This window comes from Gigantopelta aegis, chromosome 4 (assembly GCF_016097555.1).
Source record: "Gigantopelta aegis isolate Gae_Host chromosome 4, Gae_host_genome, whole genome shotgun sequence".
In the NCBI taxonomy this organism is placed as follows: domain Eukaryota; kingdom Metazoa; phylum Mollusca; class Gastropoda; order Neomphalida; family Peltospiridae; genus Gigantopelta; species Gigantopelta aegis.
In genome coordinates, this window is record NC_054702.1 from 22,893,188 (window position 1) to 22,914,307 (window position 21,120).

General features: G+C 40.0%; 1 protein-coding gene and 2 long non-coding RNA genes across 4 annotated transcripts in view; 1 reads left to right on the plus strand and 2 right to left on the minus strand.

Annotated features, from left to right (window-relative positions):
• LOC121370284 overlaps positions 1 to 4,955 on the plus strand; it is a 10,452-nt gene extending 5,497 nt beyond the window's left edge. Inside the window, exons 2-3 of the long non-coding RNA XR_005957662.1 lie at positions 3,007 to 3,318; positions 4,848 to 4,955. This is a non-coding gene — a long non-coding RNA (uncharacterized LOC121370284). The remainder of the gene's footprint in view (positions 1 to 3,006; positions 3,319 to 4,847) is intronic.
• Positions 4,956 to 7,886: 2,931 nt separating this feature from the next.
• LOC121370864 lies at positions 7,887 to 13,928 on the minus strand. The gene is made up of 3 exons (XR_005957736.1): positions 13,756 to 13,928; positions 9,023 to 9,190; positions 7,887 to 8,001 (listed from the first exon to the last, which is right to left on the minus strand). It is a non-coding gene; the product is annotated as an uncharacterized LOC121370864 (long non-coding RNA).
• A 3,692-nt stretch (positions 13,929 to 17,620) lies between these two features.
• LOC121370001 (Bardet-Biedl syndrome 1 protein homolog) overlaps positions 17,621 to 21,120 on the minus strand; it is a 37,864-nt gene continuing 34,364 nt past the window's right edge. The window contains exons 14-15 of one of the 2 annotated variants that reach the window (XM_041495088.1): positions 20,918 to 20,984; positions 17,621 to 19,132 (exon numbers count right to left, since the gene is read on the minus strand). In XM_041495088.1, coding sequence (XP_041351022.1) covers positions 19,068 to 19,132; positions 20,918 to 20,984 — 132 coding nt within the window. In that variant the 3' untranslated portion in view covers positions 17,621 to 19,067. Of the gene's footprint in view, positions 19,133 to 20,897; positions 20,985 to 21,120 lie in introns of both variants that reach the window. The other variant, XM_041495087.1, reaches the window with a different exon arrangement.

Consider the following 21,120-nt stretch of genomic DNA (forward strand, 5'->3'; position numbering starts at 1 on the left):
ACATCTTTAAGTATATCCGTGTAATGCATTTTTAATCCACTCCTCAATACACTGTTTATCACAGTACATGGCATACACTTATGCTAACAGAGAGAAAAATGCAATTGAAACATCCGATTCTGAATGGGATCATATTATTATAGTGTTAACGTTCCAAGACGGTCGGTAATGGAGGGGGCGCTAATATACAACGTTTGTATAAGCTGAATGGGTCGTGTTTTATGATATTCATTACTGCTTGATGCTCTGGCCCTAATATCTGACCACTTAAAGAATTTGAGAACTGATTTACAGAGTGCGACTGAAACCGGATACGCACACTTGCGTTTGAACTCTAAACGTGATAAAAACCAGAAGCAATTCTGAAGGGGAGAAAACGAAACAAAACAAAGACCCTGTGTGCCACATTGTACGTCCATGTATGTTTCTGCTATGATACAATATAAGTGTATGGGTTTTAACAGGTTATTTCGATATAAAAACCAGAAGTAATATATTGTTCACACACACACACACACACACACACACACACACACACACACACACACGCACACCTCCCCCATGATTAACCCCCAAGTTGGAATTACTTGTATGAAAATTTATAATATATTCCGTCAATGAAATCACGTCTTAGTACAATGTTTGGCACCAACATTTCAAATGCAATCTGACTCCATAGTTTGTAAGTTTGCGGCGGGGGCGGCGGCGGGACGGCTGCGGTAAGTGGCGCGCGGCAAGACCGATGGGATGTCGCGGCGGGACGGACGGGGCGGCTGCACGGAGTGGGGACGACGCAATGGCGCGGGTGGGACGGCGCGGGCGGGACGGCGGGGGCGGGTCGTGGCGGAGGCGGCGATCAGCAAACACACATAAGATTGCTTTTGAAAACTGGGACGTCAGCAAGAGAAGCGAGTGTCGTGACATATACAGCAAGAGCGCTCTTTTGTGTTTCCACACTATCATTATCTAACAGTCAGAGTAGAAAACACCGATGTCATTCACGTCTATATAAAGAGCCCCACGGGACACCCTTCTTCATTTATCGCCGGATCCGTCGTCGTGACACTTCATCTCAAGCCTATGCCTTTCGGGTTCTGATCATCATCATGAACTACACACTGTACGTTCCCGACACAGAGAAATGGACTCGCTATTATCAGTTGCAAGCTCAAGGTAAATGTATGATATCTCCTCGGACGGGTGAAAGGATGGACTTGGATAGCTTCTTGGAACTGTACGACAAAGATTACAAGAATGACAAGAAGATGAAGACCGAAGAGTCACACAACATCAACATTTACCTGTGAACTTAAATTCGTTAACTTGTGTAAAACAAAAAGAAAAAACCAGAATGAAATGTTTTATTAACAACGCACTCAACACATGTTATTGACGGTTATATAGCGTCAGACATATGGTTAAGGACTACACAGATATTGAGAGACGAAACCCGCTGTCACCACTTCATGGGCTACTCTTTTCGATTAGCAGCAAGGGATCTTTTATATGCGCCATCCCACAGACAGGGTAGTACATACCACGGCCTTTGATATGCCAGTCGTGGTGCACTGGCTGGGAAGAGAAATAGCCCAATGGGCCCACCGACGGGGGTCGATCCCAGACCGACCGCGCATCGAGCGAGCGCTTTACCACTGGGCTACGTTCCGCCCCTTTAACTTGTGTATGTCTTACATTTGATGCCTTAAACTCTACCTAATTCTAGCTTCTAATCGTATCCAGTATAGTTTTCAGTGTGAAGGATCGATGCACGCGTGATATGAACATGGGTGGGTGGGGAGGTCTGGGACGTAGCTTCACTTGAGGGCATAGTATGTGTCTTGTTATAAAGTGGTCATACTGGCAGCAGCAGCTGCTGCTTTACTCTAACCCTAAAACAGAGCTAACTATTTCGGAACTTTAGGGGAACGGGAAGTACTAAAACACGGAAAATAAAGAACTATATAAATACAGCACAAACTTTCCATGAGTTGCCCCCACCAACGGGCCATGTCTATTTAAGGACAGAACCGGGAAAAAATCCATTAAGGGGGGGGGGGGGGGGGGGGACTCAATAACAAACGTTCTCGAAGGGATCTCTCGGATTCTCGAATGTAAAATTTGTTTTAGAAAAATAGAATAAAAATATAGGTGGAGATGGCTGCGGCGTGCTCCTTGGCTATGACGTGGCTTGAAGTTTGAAGGTCTTGACAATAAACCACCCTCATTGTCTTACCGTCAATTTGCCATAGTTGATCACATCATATTACATTTTTAAAAAAACAGAGAGACACCGGCCTCGGTGGTGTCGTGGTTAAGCCATCGGACATAAGGCTGTTATGTACTGGGTTCGCAGCCTGGTACCGGCTCCACCCCAGAGCGAGTTTTAACGACTCTGTGGGTAACTCATTGGGTAGATGTAAGACTAAGTATTACACCGATTTCTCTCTCACTAACAACTAACCACTAACCCACTGTCCTGGACAGACAGCCCAGATAGCTGGGGTGTGTGTGTGCTTGAACCTTAATTGGATATAAGCACAAGAAAACGAAAGTGGCATAGCATTATTCACCATTTAGGCAATTGGGCTAATGAACGTTCCCGATGCCACCCCCAATCCCCAGTCCCATCACCCGTTAAGTACAGCTCTGTGGCCCATTTCACAAAACATCGTAAATTTACGTCTGACTAGTTGTTATACCGGCCATACGTTTACACGTGTTTGGCGTCTATTTCACGCAGAAACTTACATCATTACAGAAGATGGAACATTTTAATGACATGAGAAATTGAAATATGTGTATTTCAAACTATATTAGTTTTACTATTAGTAGTAATAAGAATTGTGGTTTAGTCGTAAATTTACGTTTACTTGCAAACCTAGGCTTACGATGTTTTGTGAAATTGGGCCCTGAAGTCCATATACTTCTAATTTGATAAAAATCTCAAAACTATAATATTAATACTCTTCCAATTCGTTTGTGTTACTCATTTTTACATATTTTCAGATTTTCTCAAAATGATGAAAGCAGTGATTGTCGCCCTTGTTGTTTGTCTGTGCGTTTCGAGCGTTACGCCAATGTTTATGCCATACAGATACAGACCGGTCTTGTACGGAGGATTCGGCAAGATGGGATACGGCATGGGCATGGGATACGGCATGGGCATGGGATACGGCATGGGCATGGGATACGGCATGGGCATGAGATACGGCATGGGTTTCGGCGGATTCGGAAAGATGGGAATCGGCATGGGCATGGGTTACATGGGTTATGGCGGATTTGGAAAGATGGGATTCGGATACGGCTATGCTGGATAGAGTAAGTAAAATTATGTATCAGCTTTCATTGGAGTTGAGGAGCGGGACGTAGCCCAGTGGTAAAGCGCTCGCTTGATGCGCGGTCGGTTTGGGATCGATCCCCGTCGGTGGGCCCATTAGGCTATTTCTCGTTCCAGCTAGTCCAGCACGACTGGTATATCAAAGGCCGTGGTATGTGCTAGCCTGCCTGTGGGATGGTGCATATAAAATATCCCTTGCTACTAATGGAAAAATGTAGCGGGTTTTCTCTCTAAGACTATATTTCAAAATACCAAATGGTTGACATCCAATAGCCGATGATTAATACATTAATGTGCTTTAGTGGTGTTGTTAAACAAAACAAACTTTAACTTTTAACTTTTATTGGAGTTGCCGGGATTTTATATTGGGGGGCACCCACTTTGAAGGGGTCAGAATGCGTGTATTTTTCTTGTTCCAACTAGTGCACCACAAAGGCCGTGGTATGTGCTTTCCTGTATGTTGGAAAGTGCATATAAAAGATCCCTTTCTGCATTAGGACAAATGAAGCGGGTTTCCTCTGATGACTACTTGTCATAATTACCAAAGGTTTGACATCCAATAGCTGATGATTAATTAATCAATGTGCTCTAGTGCTCTGAAAATATATTTTAAAAAAGGAGTAGGGAGGGGTTTCCACCCCTGAAACCCTCTCCCTGCACACGCGCCTGGCCCTGCAGCATCGTCGACGAGTCGTATCATGGGGCAATACGCATACAAGGTGGTAAGGGGAATGGAGAGTTGGGTGGGGGTGGGTACAGTTTTCACATGCTTCCTTCAGAGATCTGTTGAGGCACATCTGTTATGGACATTACGTCAGGGAGGTCTTTCTACCCAAGACGGGGGGTCACAATTCAGGAACTTCCTTTGTATCCCTTCACTTTTGCATTTACCATAGTTTTTCGTGCTGGGGTGTTGTTAAACATTCATTCATTCATTCATTCATTTGTATCTTAAAGGATCGATATGTGACTGAAAGCTCGATGGTAGAACCTCGCTTTGAATTATTTCCTGTAGCATTTTTAAAGATGAATAAACGATTGGTATGTCAAAAGCCATGGTATATGCTATCGTGCCTATTTATCACCTAAATTTTTATATTCATACTTTTTTTCTTTTTGTTTAAACAATACATGTAATGTCGGATACAGTAATATAAAGTTATAATTTATTTTGTTCAATGACATCTCTAGACCACATTGGTTATTGGATGTGAAACATTTGGTAATTTTAAGATGAAAGCCGCTACATTTTTCCATTTGCAACAAGGGATATGCACTTTCCCACAGACAGAACAGCACATACCACGATGTTTGATATACCAGTAGCGGGACAGTAGAGAGAGACAGACAGTAGAGACAGACAGACACAGAGAGAGAGAGAGAGAGAGAGAGAGAGAGAGAGAGAGAGAGAGAGAGAGAGAGAGAGAGAGAGAGAGAGAGAGAGAGAGAGAGAGATATATATATATATATATATAACAGTACAATACAATATTTATTTATTTATTTCCAGGTTGATGTACTAAGCTGAAAGACCAGAACGCACTGTCAAACGAATACCACGGTTGTCACATATAATGAATAGTAAAAGCTTGTAATAAATATGTTGTTTAACAACAAATTGTTATTTATTTGTTAATTTGTGAACGTGCTTGTTTGTTAGTTCTGCTTATTCGACTCACCGAATATTTTAAAGGGGTTCGCTTTTGTAAGAAACTAGAACACACTACATTTCCTTTATCTTCTTTGCCAGTGCCCCACGACTGGTACATCAAATGCCGTGGTATGTGCTATCCTGTATATGGGATGGTGAATATAAAAGATCCCTTGCTGCTAATCGAAAAGAGTAGCCCATGAAGTGGCGACAACGGGTTTCCTTCCTTAGTATCTGTGTGGTCCTTAACCAAATGTCCGACGCCATATAACCGTAATTAACTGTGTTGAGTGCGTCGTTAAATAAATCATTTCCTTTCTTTCCTTTGTCGAGTCAGGCGGGGCATACCTGGTAAAGCACTCGATTGATGCGCGATCGGTCTAAGATCGATTCCCGTCGGTGGGCCCATTGGGCTATTTCTCGTTCCAGCCAGTGCCCCACGACTGGTATATCAAACTCCGTGGTATGTGCTATCCTGTCTGTGGGATGGTGCATATAAAAAATCCCTTGCTACTAATGTAATAGACGATGATTAATTAATCAATGTGCTCTTGTGATGTCGTTACATAAAACACACTTTAATTCTTACCTAAATTGTTCATTGCAGGGATAGGTTCAGGTAAATGTCATTTTAATGTATTTAAACATGTTTACTCAATTTGGTTTGGACATATTCACGACAAGAGAGCGGGAAGTGGCCGAGTTGTAAAATGCTCGTTTTATGCGCGGTCGGTTTAGGATCGATACCCGTCGGTGGGCCTATTGGGCTATTTCTCGCTCTAGCCAGTGCACCACGACTGGTACATCAAAGGTCGTGGTATGTGCTATCCTGTCTGTGGGATGGTGCATATAAAAGATTCCTTGCTACTAATGGAAACATTGTAGCGGGTTTCATCTCTATGACTGTCAAAATGATCAATTGTTTGATATCCAATAGCCGATGATTAATAAATCAATGTGCTCTAGTGGTGTTGTTAAACAAAACAAACTTTAACCTTATTCATGACAATGTTTAGTGTGACGGACGTATGTACCAAAATGATGTATATTTGTTGCATACTTTGTGAACATCTGTGTATAATTACTTCGAAAATATACATGCATATTGCTTTTATGAGAGTTTTTATTTATACTATAAAACTATGAACCAGATGTGGTTTCTCCTTTGTTTTTAATTTTTTTTTAAATGTTTTATAAAAGTTTGTGTCAGACGTGCAATGATCATGAGGTCATGTAATGAAGGCCTGTACACCCCCCCCCCCCCCCACCCCCACCCCAATATGATCAAAGTGTGCGAAATGTTATTTATAACATTTTATGCATACCTGTTTAATTCAATTTTGTTTTAAACATAACAATAATAATATTGCTTTTACTTCAAAAATGAAATTTGAATGTTTTGTCCTTGTTTTGTGACTTTCACCTTCCTTCTGGGTACCCCATGTTTCGATTCAAAAATGTAACAATGAAATATATATTTTAAAAAGCTTTATAGATTATTAAACCTGAATATTATAGCTTTTAAATGGTACCAATTATTGAAGTTTAAACCAATATTCATAAATTGAGTACGAGGTTGACGTTTACATGGAATTGCCCTAGACCACTAAATCATAACCTTGCTGTCACATTCTTTACAACATTGTGTAACTTTTCAACAGTGCGATGTCTCCAGCGTCAGGAACGTCTTAGGGCTGTAGGCATGCTCTAAGTTCGCACCACCCAGCGAATTGTGGCCCGTAGACTTAATGTGTCACAATCAGTCATTAGCCGATTTTGGGCCGATATCGACAAACCAGAAATGTGGATGATCGCCCCGTTCAGGACGGCCAAGACCCACAACTCCGGTTCAGGACTGCTTCATTAGGACTTACACATTGAGAAATCTAGCAGCGTTACAGTGTCTGGTCAGACTATTCGTAACAGACTGCATAGAAGTAACATCCACGCATGTCGACACTACGTTACCCCACATTTGACTGTGATGCCCATTGTTGCCAGACATCAATGGTGTACACATTGTAGACCTTGAGCTAACAGGCGTTGGGTTCGGGTAATGTTTTCCGACGAGTCCAGATTCTCACTAAGACTTCCATGATCGACGACAGCGTGTCTGGCAATGTTCCAATAAACGCTACACCAACGTCAACGTTTGTCTTCATGACCGATTTGGAGGAGGGTCCGTTATGGTGTGGGTAGGCATCACCATGACTGCCAGAACCCAGCTGATATTGTTCACGGGAAGATCACTAGGCAGTAGTACCGTGACACCATCATTGCACCGATCATTGTGCCCTTCGCACGACAGGCTGGACGCCGTTTTGTTTTTCAGGACCACAACGCCCGTGCTCACCGGAGTCTACTGGCCACAGCGTATCTGCAGCAACAGAACATCACCACACTACCGAGGCCAGCCCTAAGCCCAGACCTTTCACCCATTGAACACATGTGGGACATCATCGGACGACATCTCCGAGAACGTCAACGTCAGCCAACAAACTTTTGCTGAATTAGGCGTCGCTCTCCAAGAGGAATGGGACATGATCCTCCAAAATATTATTGGACGTTTAATCAGGAGCATGCCACGTCGGATTGGCGAACCGCTGGGTGTTTATCCGTTACTAGTACAAATACTGAAAACGTCAAATGCCTATCTGTGTCTCATCCGGACCTACATCACTATCCTGGCTATATAATCTTTAATGTCAATTCCTTGTCATATGATTGCTTGTTTTTACCATTAATTAATATTGCAATAAAAATTAATACATCGATCTCTGTTGTATTGTGTTATACGTGCATTTTGAGTATCTCCTACGTATTTTGAGCATTATAGTATGATGAGCCGAGGTTATATTTTTGTCTGCTTTGAGTAACATAAAACGCTAGGAAACGCTATTTCTGTTAAATGATTTTTATTCTGAAATGCATACTTTATACAATTATCCTACCACACGATCTTATATCTCTTTTAGTGCGTAAATCTTGTCGTTGCTTGCATTCCGCCATCAATCTGTTAAGATAAATAAAAAGGAAAATAAATGTAACAAAATAAATGTAGTTTATCGTTGGTTTTAATTGTTTAATCGGGATAATCGTTAGATCGAATATTTTAAATACCGTAGCCCTGTGGTAAAGCGTTCGCTTGATGCGCGGTCTGTTTGTGATAGATCCCCGTCGGTGGGCCGATTGGGGTATTAATTGTTCCAGCCAGTGCACCACGACTAGTATATCAAAGGCCGCGGTATGTGCTATCCTGTGATATGGTGCATATAAAAGATCTCGTGCTGTATTAGAAACAAATCTAGCGGGTTTCCTCTGATGACTACGAGTCAGAGTTACCAAATGTTTGACATCCAATAGTCGATGATTAATTAAACAATATACTCTAGTGGTGTCGTTAAACCAAACAAACAAATCAATATCGTCATCATAGATCATTGTAGTATGGGAGAGTGGTAGGGCGAGGGTCGGGCATGGCCTAGGGTAAAAGTTCGTGCATATATTCTAAATTTAGTTTGAGCACGCAATTTGCAGGCTCACAGGAACACGGCCGGGTGGGGGAGGGGGGCTGTGCTTCTCCCCAACTCGAGAACAAAAATGAATGGGATGAACTTATTATATTATGGCCATCTGATATGAACTTATATTATTATGGCCATCTGATATGAACTTATTATATTATGGCCATCTGATATGAACTTATTATATTATGGCCATCTGATATGAACTTATATTATTATGGCCATCTGATATGAATTTATTATAATGTAGCAATCTGATATCAATGTATTATATTATGGCCATCTTTTATGAAGTAATAATATTGTGGCCATCTGATATGAATTTATTATATTGTGACCATCTAATATGAATTTATTATAGTGTAGCCATCTGATATGAATTTAATATATTATGGCCATCTGATATGAACCTAACAGCAAGAAAATTTGGATGCAATAGCAACCAAAATTGATCGCAAATGCAGCGCCAGTCACCTGTGAAAGTGTTGTGAAGTTGATAACAAAACTTACGTCCGTTAGTCGTAAATATGACCGTATTTAATAATTCCGTCACTCGGGTATTCGAAATCTTCGAATCGTCTGTAACCCACACCAATTCCATAGCCATAGCCATAGCTTACGACAGCGACCATTTGTAAGCACAACAAAACAGCGACGATCATGAGCTTCATCATGGTGCTGAAAGGAATAAAAAAGGAAAGGAATGTTTGAAGTTATTGTTTGTTTTGTTTTACGATCCTACTAGTGCACATTGATTCATCAATCATCGGCTATTGGATGGCAATATTTTGGTACTTTTGACACGTAGTCTTCAGAGGAATCCCATTAACAGCAAGGGGTCTTTTACAGGCGCTTTCCAATTCTTCCATTAACAGCAAGGGGTCTTTTACAGGCGCTTTCTAATTCTTCCATTAACAGCAAGGGGTCTTTTACAGGCGCTTTCCAATTCTTCCATTAACAGCAAGGGGTCTTTTACATGCACTTTCCAATTCTTCCATTAACAGCAAGGGGTCTTTTACAGGCACTTTCCAATTCTTTCATTAACAGCAAGGAGTCTTTTCCAACAGATACTACAACGCATACTACATTTGATATATCAATTGTGGGGTACTGGTTGCGATGGGATGGGGGTGGGGGAGCCAATCCGAGAATGTGGGTGGGGGAGCCAATCCGAGAATGGGTCTACAGAGGATATTCTACGAAAAATACGAAACTAATGTTAATGGACACCTCTGTATGTTTTAAGCCGCAGCTATTTAATCTCTAACATAATATGGTTACTAGTATTTAAACACCATTAACTTGATCGACCAACTATTAGTATATTAAAAAAAGATAGCCTAGCCGATACTCAGGGACACCCGCTTTACGACTAGTGGTTACTCGGGTGAACCTGAGGCTTATATAGCAATGACTGTGTCATCCGTATAGGTGACGCATCCTTCCGGATGTTATGCTCGCGAATGCTTGAGGAATTCCTGGTGGACAATCACCAACCAACACCATCTCTACACGATACGTTTTCACCAACACTCTGGACGGCGACTGGCGGACTGTACACCATCATTATTCATCCTTTCCCCATCATTCCCACCCTTCCTTCCCTATATCATCATCATAATAAATAAAAGTCCTTACTTGCTGTATGGATAACTTGGGGGTGGTCGGTATGGGGGGGGGGGAACGCCGTGGTAGGGTGCTTTTGGGTGCGGTAGGGCGTAGGCGGTTTCGACCGGTAGATTGCCTGTTAGGAGGCCTTCCTTCCCCGGCACTTCCATCCCATGGAAATCCGGACCAGCTAACCGGGGCCTACCCGCTTGTTTGACCGCTAGCCGGATTGGGCGCGATGCCCCCCCCCCCCCCCCCCCACTCCCCACCCTTTGCGAATCCCTAGCCTCCAGGGCTTTTAACTAGTAAATAACATATTATATGTTTATAGGTAGTACAATACCAAATAACTTCCGGCTGGGTCAAAGTTCGAGGTGCACCGAACTTTTGATAGAGAAGTGAACACCACAAGTCCTGTGATTGGTTATAAATGTGAGTGTGTTGGTTGTAAAAAATAATAGTTTCATCTGGGTAAAATAAATGTGCAATTTTATTTCATCTAGTACCAATGTGTCAAGTAGGCTTGTGCTTGAAACATGTATGGGGTACCTGTAAAAAAAAGTACTCAAATTTTGTGCGAAACTAGGGTAGTCATAGACGCTACCCGTTATCTCAGAAACGAGCAGCTTGACCCCCATTTTTTTCTGATTCACTTTAAGCGTAAGGGGTGGTAGTATTTATATCCGTGGCGTTTATGTCGGTTGATACGTTGCAGGTAGGAGTTTTAGCCGTATATGTTACTATTGTCGTCTATGGGATTTGATTTGGTAGTGTACACCCTATAGTTTGGTAAATATATTTGTAATATTATTTAATTACTTTTAGCAAGCCCGACTGAAAATGGCACCAACTAAATTAATTTGTAAATACATAACCCGTATCCTACTTAATATTAAATGTTTTTATTTTTTATTCTCTGGTGCATTCTAAAACTAATTTTTAATTATTTTTTTTGCTATAATAAGTTAACTTTTTTTTAAATTTTAGAACACTTGGTCTTACCAACAAAATTGTTTCATTCTCCCATCATCTCAACTGCTCCCCTTCCCCTACCCCCCCCCCCCCCCCCTTCCTGCCACGGAACCGCCCACTGGCGAGGTTAGAGGCCGAATCCGTGGTAGGCGTGCCTGAACCTTTTTGGATAGGGGCACGTAAATAGAGTTTCCATTCCCATTCCATTTAAACACTTTGTCAGGCTTAGTGCTGAAACAACAATAATGAACAGTAGTCATGATTCATAAGTGCATGTCATCACAGCTCGACTTATTCTAATGCGCTCTGACCGGTGCTTGTTTTGATTTAGTAAACTAGTCTGGGAGTGGCCGTCCTCTTTGTGGCGGTGCAAGAGGGGTGACTTCTCCAGTAAAGGATCTCCTCGGGAGTGGCTGTCCTATAAACGACGCACTAGATAGAGATTCATGAGATCAACCACTATTTTATTTTGCCAAATATCCACTCGACTCTGCATTGTGCAGAGATACGACCCTGATCAATTACTGCGGATTTGTTGTTCACGATTATAAGCATATATATATATATATATATATATATATATATATATATATATATATACATACATATATACACATATACAGATATACATATATACATATATACATATATAGATATAGATATATATATATATATATATATATATATATATATATATATATATATATATATATATATATACATACATACACATATATACATACACATATGTGTATATGTATATGTATATGTATATGTATATGTATATGTATATGTATATGTATATATATATGTATATATGTATATATACATATATACATATACATATACATATACAAATACAAATGGCATCAAACATATGGTTAAGGACCACACAGATATATAGAGGAAACTTGCTGTTGCCACTTCATGGGCTACTCTTTTCGATTAGCAGCAAGGGATCTTTTATATGCACCATCCCACAGACAGGATAGCACATACCACAACCTTTGATATACCAGTCGTGGTGCACTGGCTGGAACGAGAAATAACCCAATGCGTCCAACGACGGGAATCGATCCCAGACCGACCGCGCAAGGTATGGTTTAAAACCTAACAGTGGATTAACCCCTGCCGCCTCCAGTAACCTGCCGCTTTTTATTGCTTGTATCAAATGTATGTCTCTCGCCATAGGCGTACGGGCTCCCATTTCTGTAGGGGTGGTTTAATTCGGCTGGTCTCTGTCCGAACTAAACAAAAATGTCCAAATCTGGATACAACATCATTTATTCTTATTAGCATTACTACCAAACAGCTATATAGGGTTAAAAAGAGAAAAATAGACGAATCACTACAGGGCCGTACCCTGATCAAAATCCTAGGGGGGGGGGGGGGGGGCACTACTTTTCATAAACAAATGAAACACTATATAAATTAAACCCTGAGATGTGTCTATTTTCTGGAGTAAAAAGGTGAGATTCTCAGCGGGGCTGCTGCTCCCCCCCCCCCCCCCCCCCGGAGGGTACGGGCCTACACTACACATTTTCACATGGATTACACCTAATTTTTAGGGTAGAAAGAAAGAAGTCTTTTATTTAACGACTCACTCAACACATTTTATTTACGGTTATATGGCGTCAGACATATGGTTAAGGACCACACAGATTTTTTTAGAGGAAACCCGCTGTCGCCACATAGGCTACTCTTGTTTACGACAGGCAGCAAGGGATCTTTTATTTGCGCTCCCCACAGGTAGGATAGCACAAACCATGGCCTTTGTTGAACCAGTTATGGATCACTGGTCGGTGCAAGTGGTTTACACCTACCCATTGAGCCTTGCGGAGCACTCACTCAGGGTTTGGAGTCGGTATCTGTATTAAAAATCCCATGCCTCGACTGGGATCCGAACCCAGTACCTACCAGCCTGTAGACCGATGGCCTGCCACGACGTCACCGAGGCCGGTCCTTGAGGGTAGAATGATTGAAATACATGGCACTTTGTTCGAATATCTCTGTCATTTTTGCCCCAATTCGAGGTTTTGCTCCTTTCCTTCCTTCGTTCCGCCACATTTTGTGTTTAATTATAGAAAATTCGCTTATTTCCATAATACATCTATAGAGCAGCTGTGATTGTGAAAACCTCACAACTGCTATACACCCCACTACCACTAACATCAACAAGAACACGCCAAAAGTATATGCATATGTCACCTTCAGCAGTATCCGACACCCAATAGCCGATGTGTGTATTTTTTGTGCTGGGGTGTCGTTAAACATTCATTTATTCAGTGACCAGTACTATAAACATTATCTCCAATCCAGCCAGTGCAAAAGTAAAAATTAATTTCAAAATTTTAAAACTTTCTAAAAACAATTTAACAAAACGAATATAATATGCTTAAGCATTTTGTCAACTATATTATTTCTAAAATAAAATGTAAAAATTAGTGTATTAATGACAATGAATGTAAAAATAATACATTAATAACAATAAAGATCTACAAACATTGCAAAAAAACAAAAAACAAAAAAGAAAAAAAGAAAGAAAAAAACAACCACCTCCACAAACACACACAAACAAACAACAACACAAACAAACAAACAAAACAAAACAATCAGACAACAAAATCCCGCTAAACACACACACAGTTTATGAAAGTACTTACACGTTATGGATTAATTATTCGAACGAGGTAGCTGCAAATCTCTATATATCCTACAATTCTTTTATATACTATGTACAGTATTTCGCCAACAGGTTGTGTACTTTATTATGCGGATGGAATGTGCTACTAGCGACAATAATGGAACTATTTGAAATCTATTTCCTTGATTCACTAAGTACATCATTTGTTTGTGCTCGTAACAGCCTTGAAATAAATTAACGTACCTCGAAAGTATGCATGTATTTCCATCATTTTACCCTCAAAATTAGTTATAATCCATGTAAAAATGCGTAGTGATTCGTTTTCAACACCTATATAACTGTTTGGTAAAAAAAAAATGCTAATATGAATAAATGTTGTTATAGTCAATGTCAAAAAAATTAAATCATGTCATATTTGTGTATATAATTTTAGCAAATGCATTTAAATTAATCAAAATAGTATTTATGACATAAAAAAACATGTTGCCAGTTTTTCTGTTTGGTCCCGAGGTCATTTTTGGAGCTTAAGTATAAAATAATCAAATTAGTTGTAAAATATTTTTAAATTTTTGGTGTAGTCAGACTTGGCGAATGCATTTAAATACATCTAAATTATTTTGTAAGGTCCCTTGTAAAGGATCCCTTGCTGCTAATCGAAGAGTAGCTCATGGCGTGGAGGCATTCACGTTCCGGTCAGTGCTTCAGGACTGGTGTAACACAGGCTGTGGTATGTACTATCCTGTTTCTGGTATGCTGCACATAAAAGATCCCTTGCTGCTAATCGAAGAGTAGCCCATGGCGTCGAGGCATTCACGTTTCGGTCAGTGCTTCACGACAGGTGTAACAGGCTGTGGTATGTACTATCCTGTTTCTGGGATGCTGCATATAAAAGATCCCTTGCTGCTAATCGAAGAGTAGCCCATGGCGTGGAGGCAGCACGTTTCCTCTCTCATCATCTGTGTAGACCTTATATGTCCGATGCCAAATAATCGTCATTAAAATGTCTCGAGTGCATCGTTAAATAAACCCGTCCCCAAAAAATACTTTTTATTAAAGTGCCCCTTTTTCTTATTTTATTATTATTTTTCATTGGAATGCCTTTTAATGAGTTGGTTCATATGCACTTTTCCTCGTTACTCCCTTCCCCCCCCCCTCCCTCCCCCCCCCCCCCCTGCATAATATTCCCTGGGTCCGCCCCTGTGTACGACAACTTAAGAATGTAGGGACTCATCAAATATATAATATAAAATAATATATTTTGTCAAGAGGACAGCAACATAAACCTGCCTTGATTTAGACGAGGTGGTTATCTAGGACCAGGCTCCAGTACCAGAGCACTCTCTGCCTTTGGGTAGCTGGAAGCGGACATTTGGAGAGCGATTATAACTGTCCAAATGTCCGTCTATCCCTGGAAAGACAGATTACTCGGGCTAGACCAGGCCCGTACTTCTGAGGCCGAAGTCTTTCTGCATGCAAAGAATTCTATGATTTAGTTGTTAGTGTTGTTAAAGGGACAGAACCTAGTTTTTAAACACTAAGGCATATTTTTCACTATTAGAGCCGCTTATGATCACTAAAATCAAGCATTACTTACAATTTATTGTTTAGATTATCCATTTTCGTACAACCGAAGTGTTCCTGGTCATCCTGGTGTTTCTAATACATGTACCACAAAATGCATTTTTCATATTTTTAAAAACACACGTGCGTCTGAGAAGTAACGGTTATGGAGTCGCGTTTTAGTCTATTTTTAAGGGTATTTCAACGTCACAGACTCGTTTCACCCGTTGTATCCAAATTTGTTACAGGTTTGTAAATTAAACAAACTTAGTGTCCATTTTTACGGGTTGAAACTAGGGTCTAGGTGAAAAATATGCCTTAGTGTTTAAAAACTAAGGTCTGTCCCTTTAATGGTATATATTTAGCCATATCGCCTCCTGTCGGGGCTTTCCGAGATCATAATGATTGTAATATATTTACATAAAGTACTGTATAAGAACTAGTGTGCGCACACAGAACATGTTTTAGTGCGAATACTACGGGTCTCTGTTTAGCAATTGATTTACGCGATTATTGATGTGGTCCAGCGATTTTAAGTTAAAGTTTGTTTGATCTAACGACACCACTAGAGCACATTGATTATTAATCATCGGCTATTGAATGTCAAACTGTTGGTATCTTAGAGAGGAAACCCGCTACATGTTTTCCGTTAGTACAAAGGGATCTTTTCTATGCACCATCCCATAGACAGGAGCATAAGCGTACGAGACAGGTGGGCGGGGGGCCACCCCCCCCCCCCAAGTGCTGGAGAAAAACCTCAAATTCGTGCAAAAATGATACAGATGTTCAGGCAAAATGTGCTAACCTGAGACCTTTTTACCATGTATTATCATCATTCTACCCTTAAAAATAATTGTAAGCCATGTAAAAATGTGTAGTGATTCGTTTGCAACCCTATATATAGCTGCTATATAGCTAATATGAATAAATGTTGTTATCCAGATTCGAACATTTTCGTTTAATTCGGGCAAAAGGCAATGGGTTCACTGACGGGGATCAATTCCAGACAGACTGCGCATCAAGCGAATGCTTTACAACTGGGCTACGTCTGGCCGCCATAAAGGAAGATAAATAGTACCAGCAAATATTGACAGTAACCAAAATCCCCATCGACAGTATCAGGAAGCTAACAGTGGTACTGGCAGTCAATCCCACAGCACCCACATTCAACCCCATATCACAGCTCGGTATCGTATACAGGTGGGGGGCAGGACGTAGCCCAGTGGTAAAGCGTTCGCTTGGTGCGCAGTCGGACTAGGATCGATCCCCGTCGGTGGACCCACTGGGCTATTTCTCGTTCCAGCCAGTGCTTCACAACTAGTGTAACAAAGGCCGTAGTATGTACTATCCTGTCTGTGGGATGGTGCACATAAAAGATCCCTTGCTGCTAATCGAAAAAGAGTAGCCCATGAACGTGCGACAGCGGGTTTCCTTTCAATATCTGTGTGGTCCTTAACCATATGTCCGACGTCATATAACCGAAAATAAAATGTGTCGAGTGTCATTAAATAAAACATTTCCTTCTTCTTATACAAGTTTAACTTCTGTAGGAGTGAATTAAATTTGGTCTCAAATTGCATGTTTTCTTCTTTTTTTCCATCATAATATTATATAAGGAGATGGATTTTTTTATTCATATACCTCAACATTAATCATCCAGTCTTCAGCATGGGGTATCCGTTTGATATGAAATAAATATTTGTTTTATGACACAGCAGCACATTTCAAACCATGACAATTGTGGAGTCCAACATAATTATAATTACTATAGTGCTTTTTATACTTCGCATGAATATGTTCTTCTGCACATTGTATTAAAATATATACAAGGTACTCCAGACTAAAACTAACTATAGCCTTATATCTGTACTGAACTTACAACAGAGACTACCAAAGGCGATTCAGTATGCTAAATTTAAGGCAGTTGGTTAGTATAGGGGCTCCCATTTTTGTAGGGGTGGGGGCAGGCTGATCATTGTCCGAAAATGTCCAAATCTGGAAACAGTAAATTTGTATTTATTCATATTAGCATTACTGACGAACGGCTATGTAGGGTTGCAAACGAATCACTGCGCATTTTACATGGATTACAGCTATTATTAATAAAATAATGAAAATGCATGGTAAAAAGGTTTCAGGCAAGCTCTTTATACCCGAATATCTCTCATCTTTTTTTGCCCAAATTTACGGATTTGCTCCATCAGTCTTGTACGCTTATGACCGTGGTTATCTTCTTCCCAGATTGTCTGTAATCATTTTAACCTACATTTAAATATGTGTGCCCATACGCATGAAGTCTTTTTTGAACAAGAAGCAAACAATACTTTATGGCTGATAATAGTTTTATTATTATTGCATTCAATATTACAATCACAACAATGAATAAAATAGGTTGGGTTCAATGTATAGATAAAAAGACTCTTTTGCAATCGAAACAGGCCCCAATCTATCCCAGAATATAATAGTTTTTGATATATGTTACATTCTCAGTAGTGAAGTAAGGATTGTATGAAAGGCACAGGGTGATAAAACTCTGTAGGTAGCACTATACCAAATAACATCTAGCCAGGTCAAAGTGCACCTAACTTTGGATATCACAGTTAATTGTATCAGTCCTACCAATGGTGATCTTTATCGCCCAAATGAAATAACAAGCAGTGTTATTTAATTCAGTAGCATTGTGTCAAGTACCATGATTGTGCTTGATTGTGAGGTACATGTACCTCCAAAAAACTAGGTACATGTACTGCAATTTTGTGCTGTGGACACGTCCCATTATATCCAAAATGTGCCACTTTCTTCAGTTTATACTTTTAGGGAAATGTCGTAGTATTCAAATGTATGGGTCATAGTTCAGTTGATATATTGCATAACGAATTTTAGCCACATACATTATCATTGTCATTTACAGGAATCTATTTGGTATACTCCAAGTTGCAGTCCCGAGAATCCTGCAGGGCCCCCTTCCACGATGCAATCTTTGCGCCAAGTTCACCGTAAGTGCATACGGTAGTTCAGGTAATCTGGGGCCCAGATGCTGATATTTAGACTGGTCTCCATTGATATTGCATTAAAAGCAAGTTCTTATCTGTCAGATTCTTACTGGGTGCAAGAACCAGTCTATCTTGACCTCTAGATCTAAATACATGTATTTGACTATCAATGAGGAAAGGGAAATAAATGCTTCTTTTTTTCTACCAGCCATAATAAAATAAATAGAAAACATTGTGTAATGATGTAGTTTAACATCACTGTTGTAGAAAAGATGCCATACATATGGACCGTGGCATCTCTGTTAGTACTGTGTTAAGTTTCTCTGTACATTATCTCTGTGATGACGTAGAGTATCAAACAACCCCTGCAATTGCCCACAGCACTTTTTTGCCTTGGACTATATTCTGGGCTTTTTTCAGTGGCATGGTTTTTTTTTTTGCCGTAGACATTTTCTTAATTGCAGGGGTTGTCAAATTGTTTTGTCCAAGATGGCTTCCATTCCATTGCTGATTGACACCACCACCAGAGGCAGATCCAGGGGTGACTAGGGTACCCCCCACACCCCCAAAAGAAATATTTAAGTGGCCCTTTTTTTCTCTTTTGTTATTATGTTTTTGCATTTGGATTCTCCTTTGACGAGTCGGTTCATATTAGTCAACCCGCAAAATATTTGCTGGATCTGCCCCTGAATCACTATTACTTTCTTTACTAATATCACACTGTTTTGTTCCAGATGTTTTTCGTTCCATGTTGATTTACACAACCACTATGCCTTCACTAACTGGCATACTGATAACTCCTGTCACAATGGGAATGCTTCGACTTTGTTTTAACACATAAACCTGAAAAAAAGACAAAGAAAAAATATAGACAGAGTGGGATTATATTTCATCTGGGCACCTTTAGCCTTCTTCCTCACATTTTAGTCAAGGAAGGAAGAAATGTTTTATTTAACACCGCACTTAACACATTGTTATTTATGATAATAGGTGCCAAATAACATCTGAGTTACTTGACATTTTTGTACTCATTTCTATTTAGCTCAGTTGTAGAGCACTTGCCCAACATGTTATAGGTCATAGGATCCCTCTTGAGTAGTGAATACAATATATTTTTTCATCCCAACTAAACAAAGGCAGTGAATATGAAGGATCCCGGGGCAGGACGTAGCCCAGTGGTAAACCACACACCTGATGCACGATCAGTCTGGGATCGATCCCCGTTGGTGACTCCATTGGGCTATTTCTCGTTCCAGTCAGTGCATCATGACTGGTATATCAAAAGCCGTGGTATGTGCTATCCTGTCTGTGGGATGGTGCATATAAAATATGCCTTGCTACTAATAAAACAATGTAGCAGGCTTACTCCCTATGACTGTGTCAAAACGACTATATGTTTGACATCCAATAGCCGATGATTAATAAATCAATGTGTTCTAGTGGTGTTGTTAACCATACTTTATTTATGAAGGATCCCTTGGTGCTATTTGATGTGGTTCCAGAAACATTCCTCTCTTAATTTTATACTCAAAACCAAATCTCGTACTAGCCAATAGCTGTAGTGTAAAATGTGCTAATGTTTTGTTAAATATTCCTTTCCTTCGCTTTTTTCACTTGTACCAGGAAGAGGAAATGCGAGTGCTTTACCACTGGGTTACTCGCTCACTTTGTACCATGTTACCAAGGCCAGCCAAAGGTTCATTTGTATCCTAGGCAAACCTTCAAATATGTATCCCCTGGTAACATTTATAAACAAATTCCAGGTTACGTCAATACTAGCACTCTCATGCCAATCCAGGTTTTGTGCACCCTATCCACTTAATTCACCAAAATGTAGTTCTGCGCCTGGGCCCGTGCTTGTAAAACTTTAAAGTCTATATAGTCTGTCCTATCATCCCACAATTTTTTATTTTAAAAAAAATAATTTCAGTTTCGTTTGACGCAAGAAGAAAAGTAAAAGTGTTTTGGAAATAACAAAAATATACTATTTTTGTGTGCAATTTACAAAACAATCGGCTCATAAATAAATAACTTGTAGCTAATTTCAGTGTGATAAAAAGGGTTTCCTGTGGGACAGACTATAGACTCATTTATCATCCATTAAAGGCTTTAGTAGGAGATATCGCTGGCACTATAAACTGCGATATCACCTGCAATATTCTCCTAGGAGATATCGCTTCGTTTTGTTACATCACTGTGTATGTTTTTCCACACTAAAATTATCATTAGCGACGTCACACCACTATCGTTCTGCTAGTTAATGAGTCTACCACTGCCAAATATAGTGACATTCAACCCACATTACTGACATTGTTTACAATTGTCGTAAATGAAAATAATGATAACGGATGATAAAAAGAATACCCCCCTCGTGTCTTGTGATATCATAATTTATCAGCACTCATTGATAAAAGTATAAAACTCGTGCTGATAAATTATGATATCACAAGACACTCGGGGAGTATTCTCTATATCTCTAATGACATCAAATGCATACAATTTGCATAGCATTGCCATGGCGTTAACCTCTCAGTCTCTAATAGTTTTGAGTTTAGACTCTGAACGGATTATAAACACAGGGTCTGATTTGTACCCAGAAATAAATTACCTTGATATCGTCTGAGATACCTTTATCATTGAGACAGTCGATGAAGGTCTCAAACGAGTAGTTCAGTCCAGGTACAAGCATTGGAACCTGTAAAGAAAATATTCTAGCGAACATTATTTATCATCCATTAAACGCTTTAGTAGGAGATATCGCTGGCACTATAATTTGCGATATCTCCTGTGATATTCTCCTAGGAGATATCGCTTCTTTTTATTATGCCACT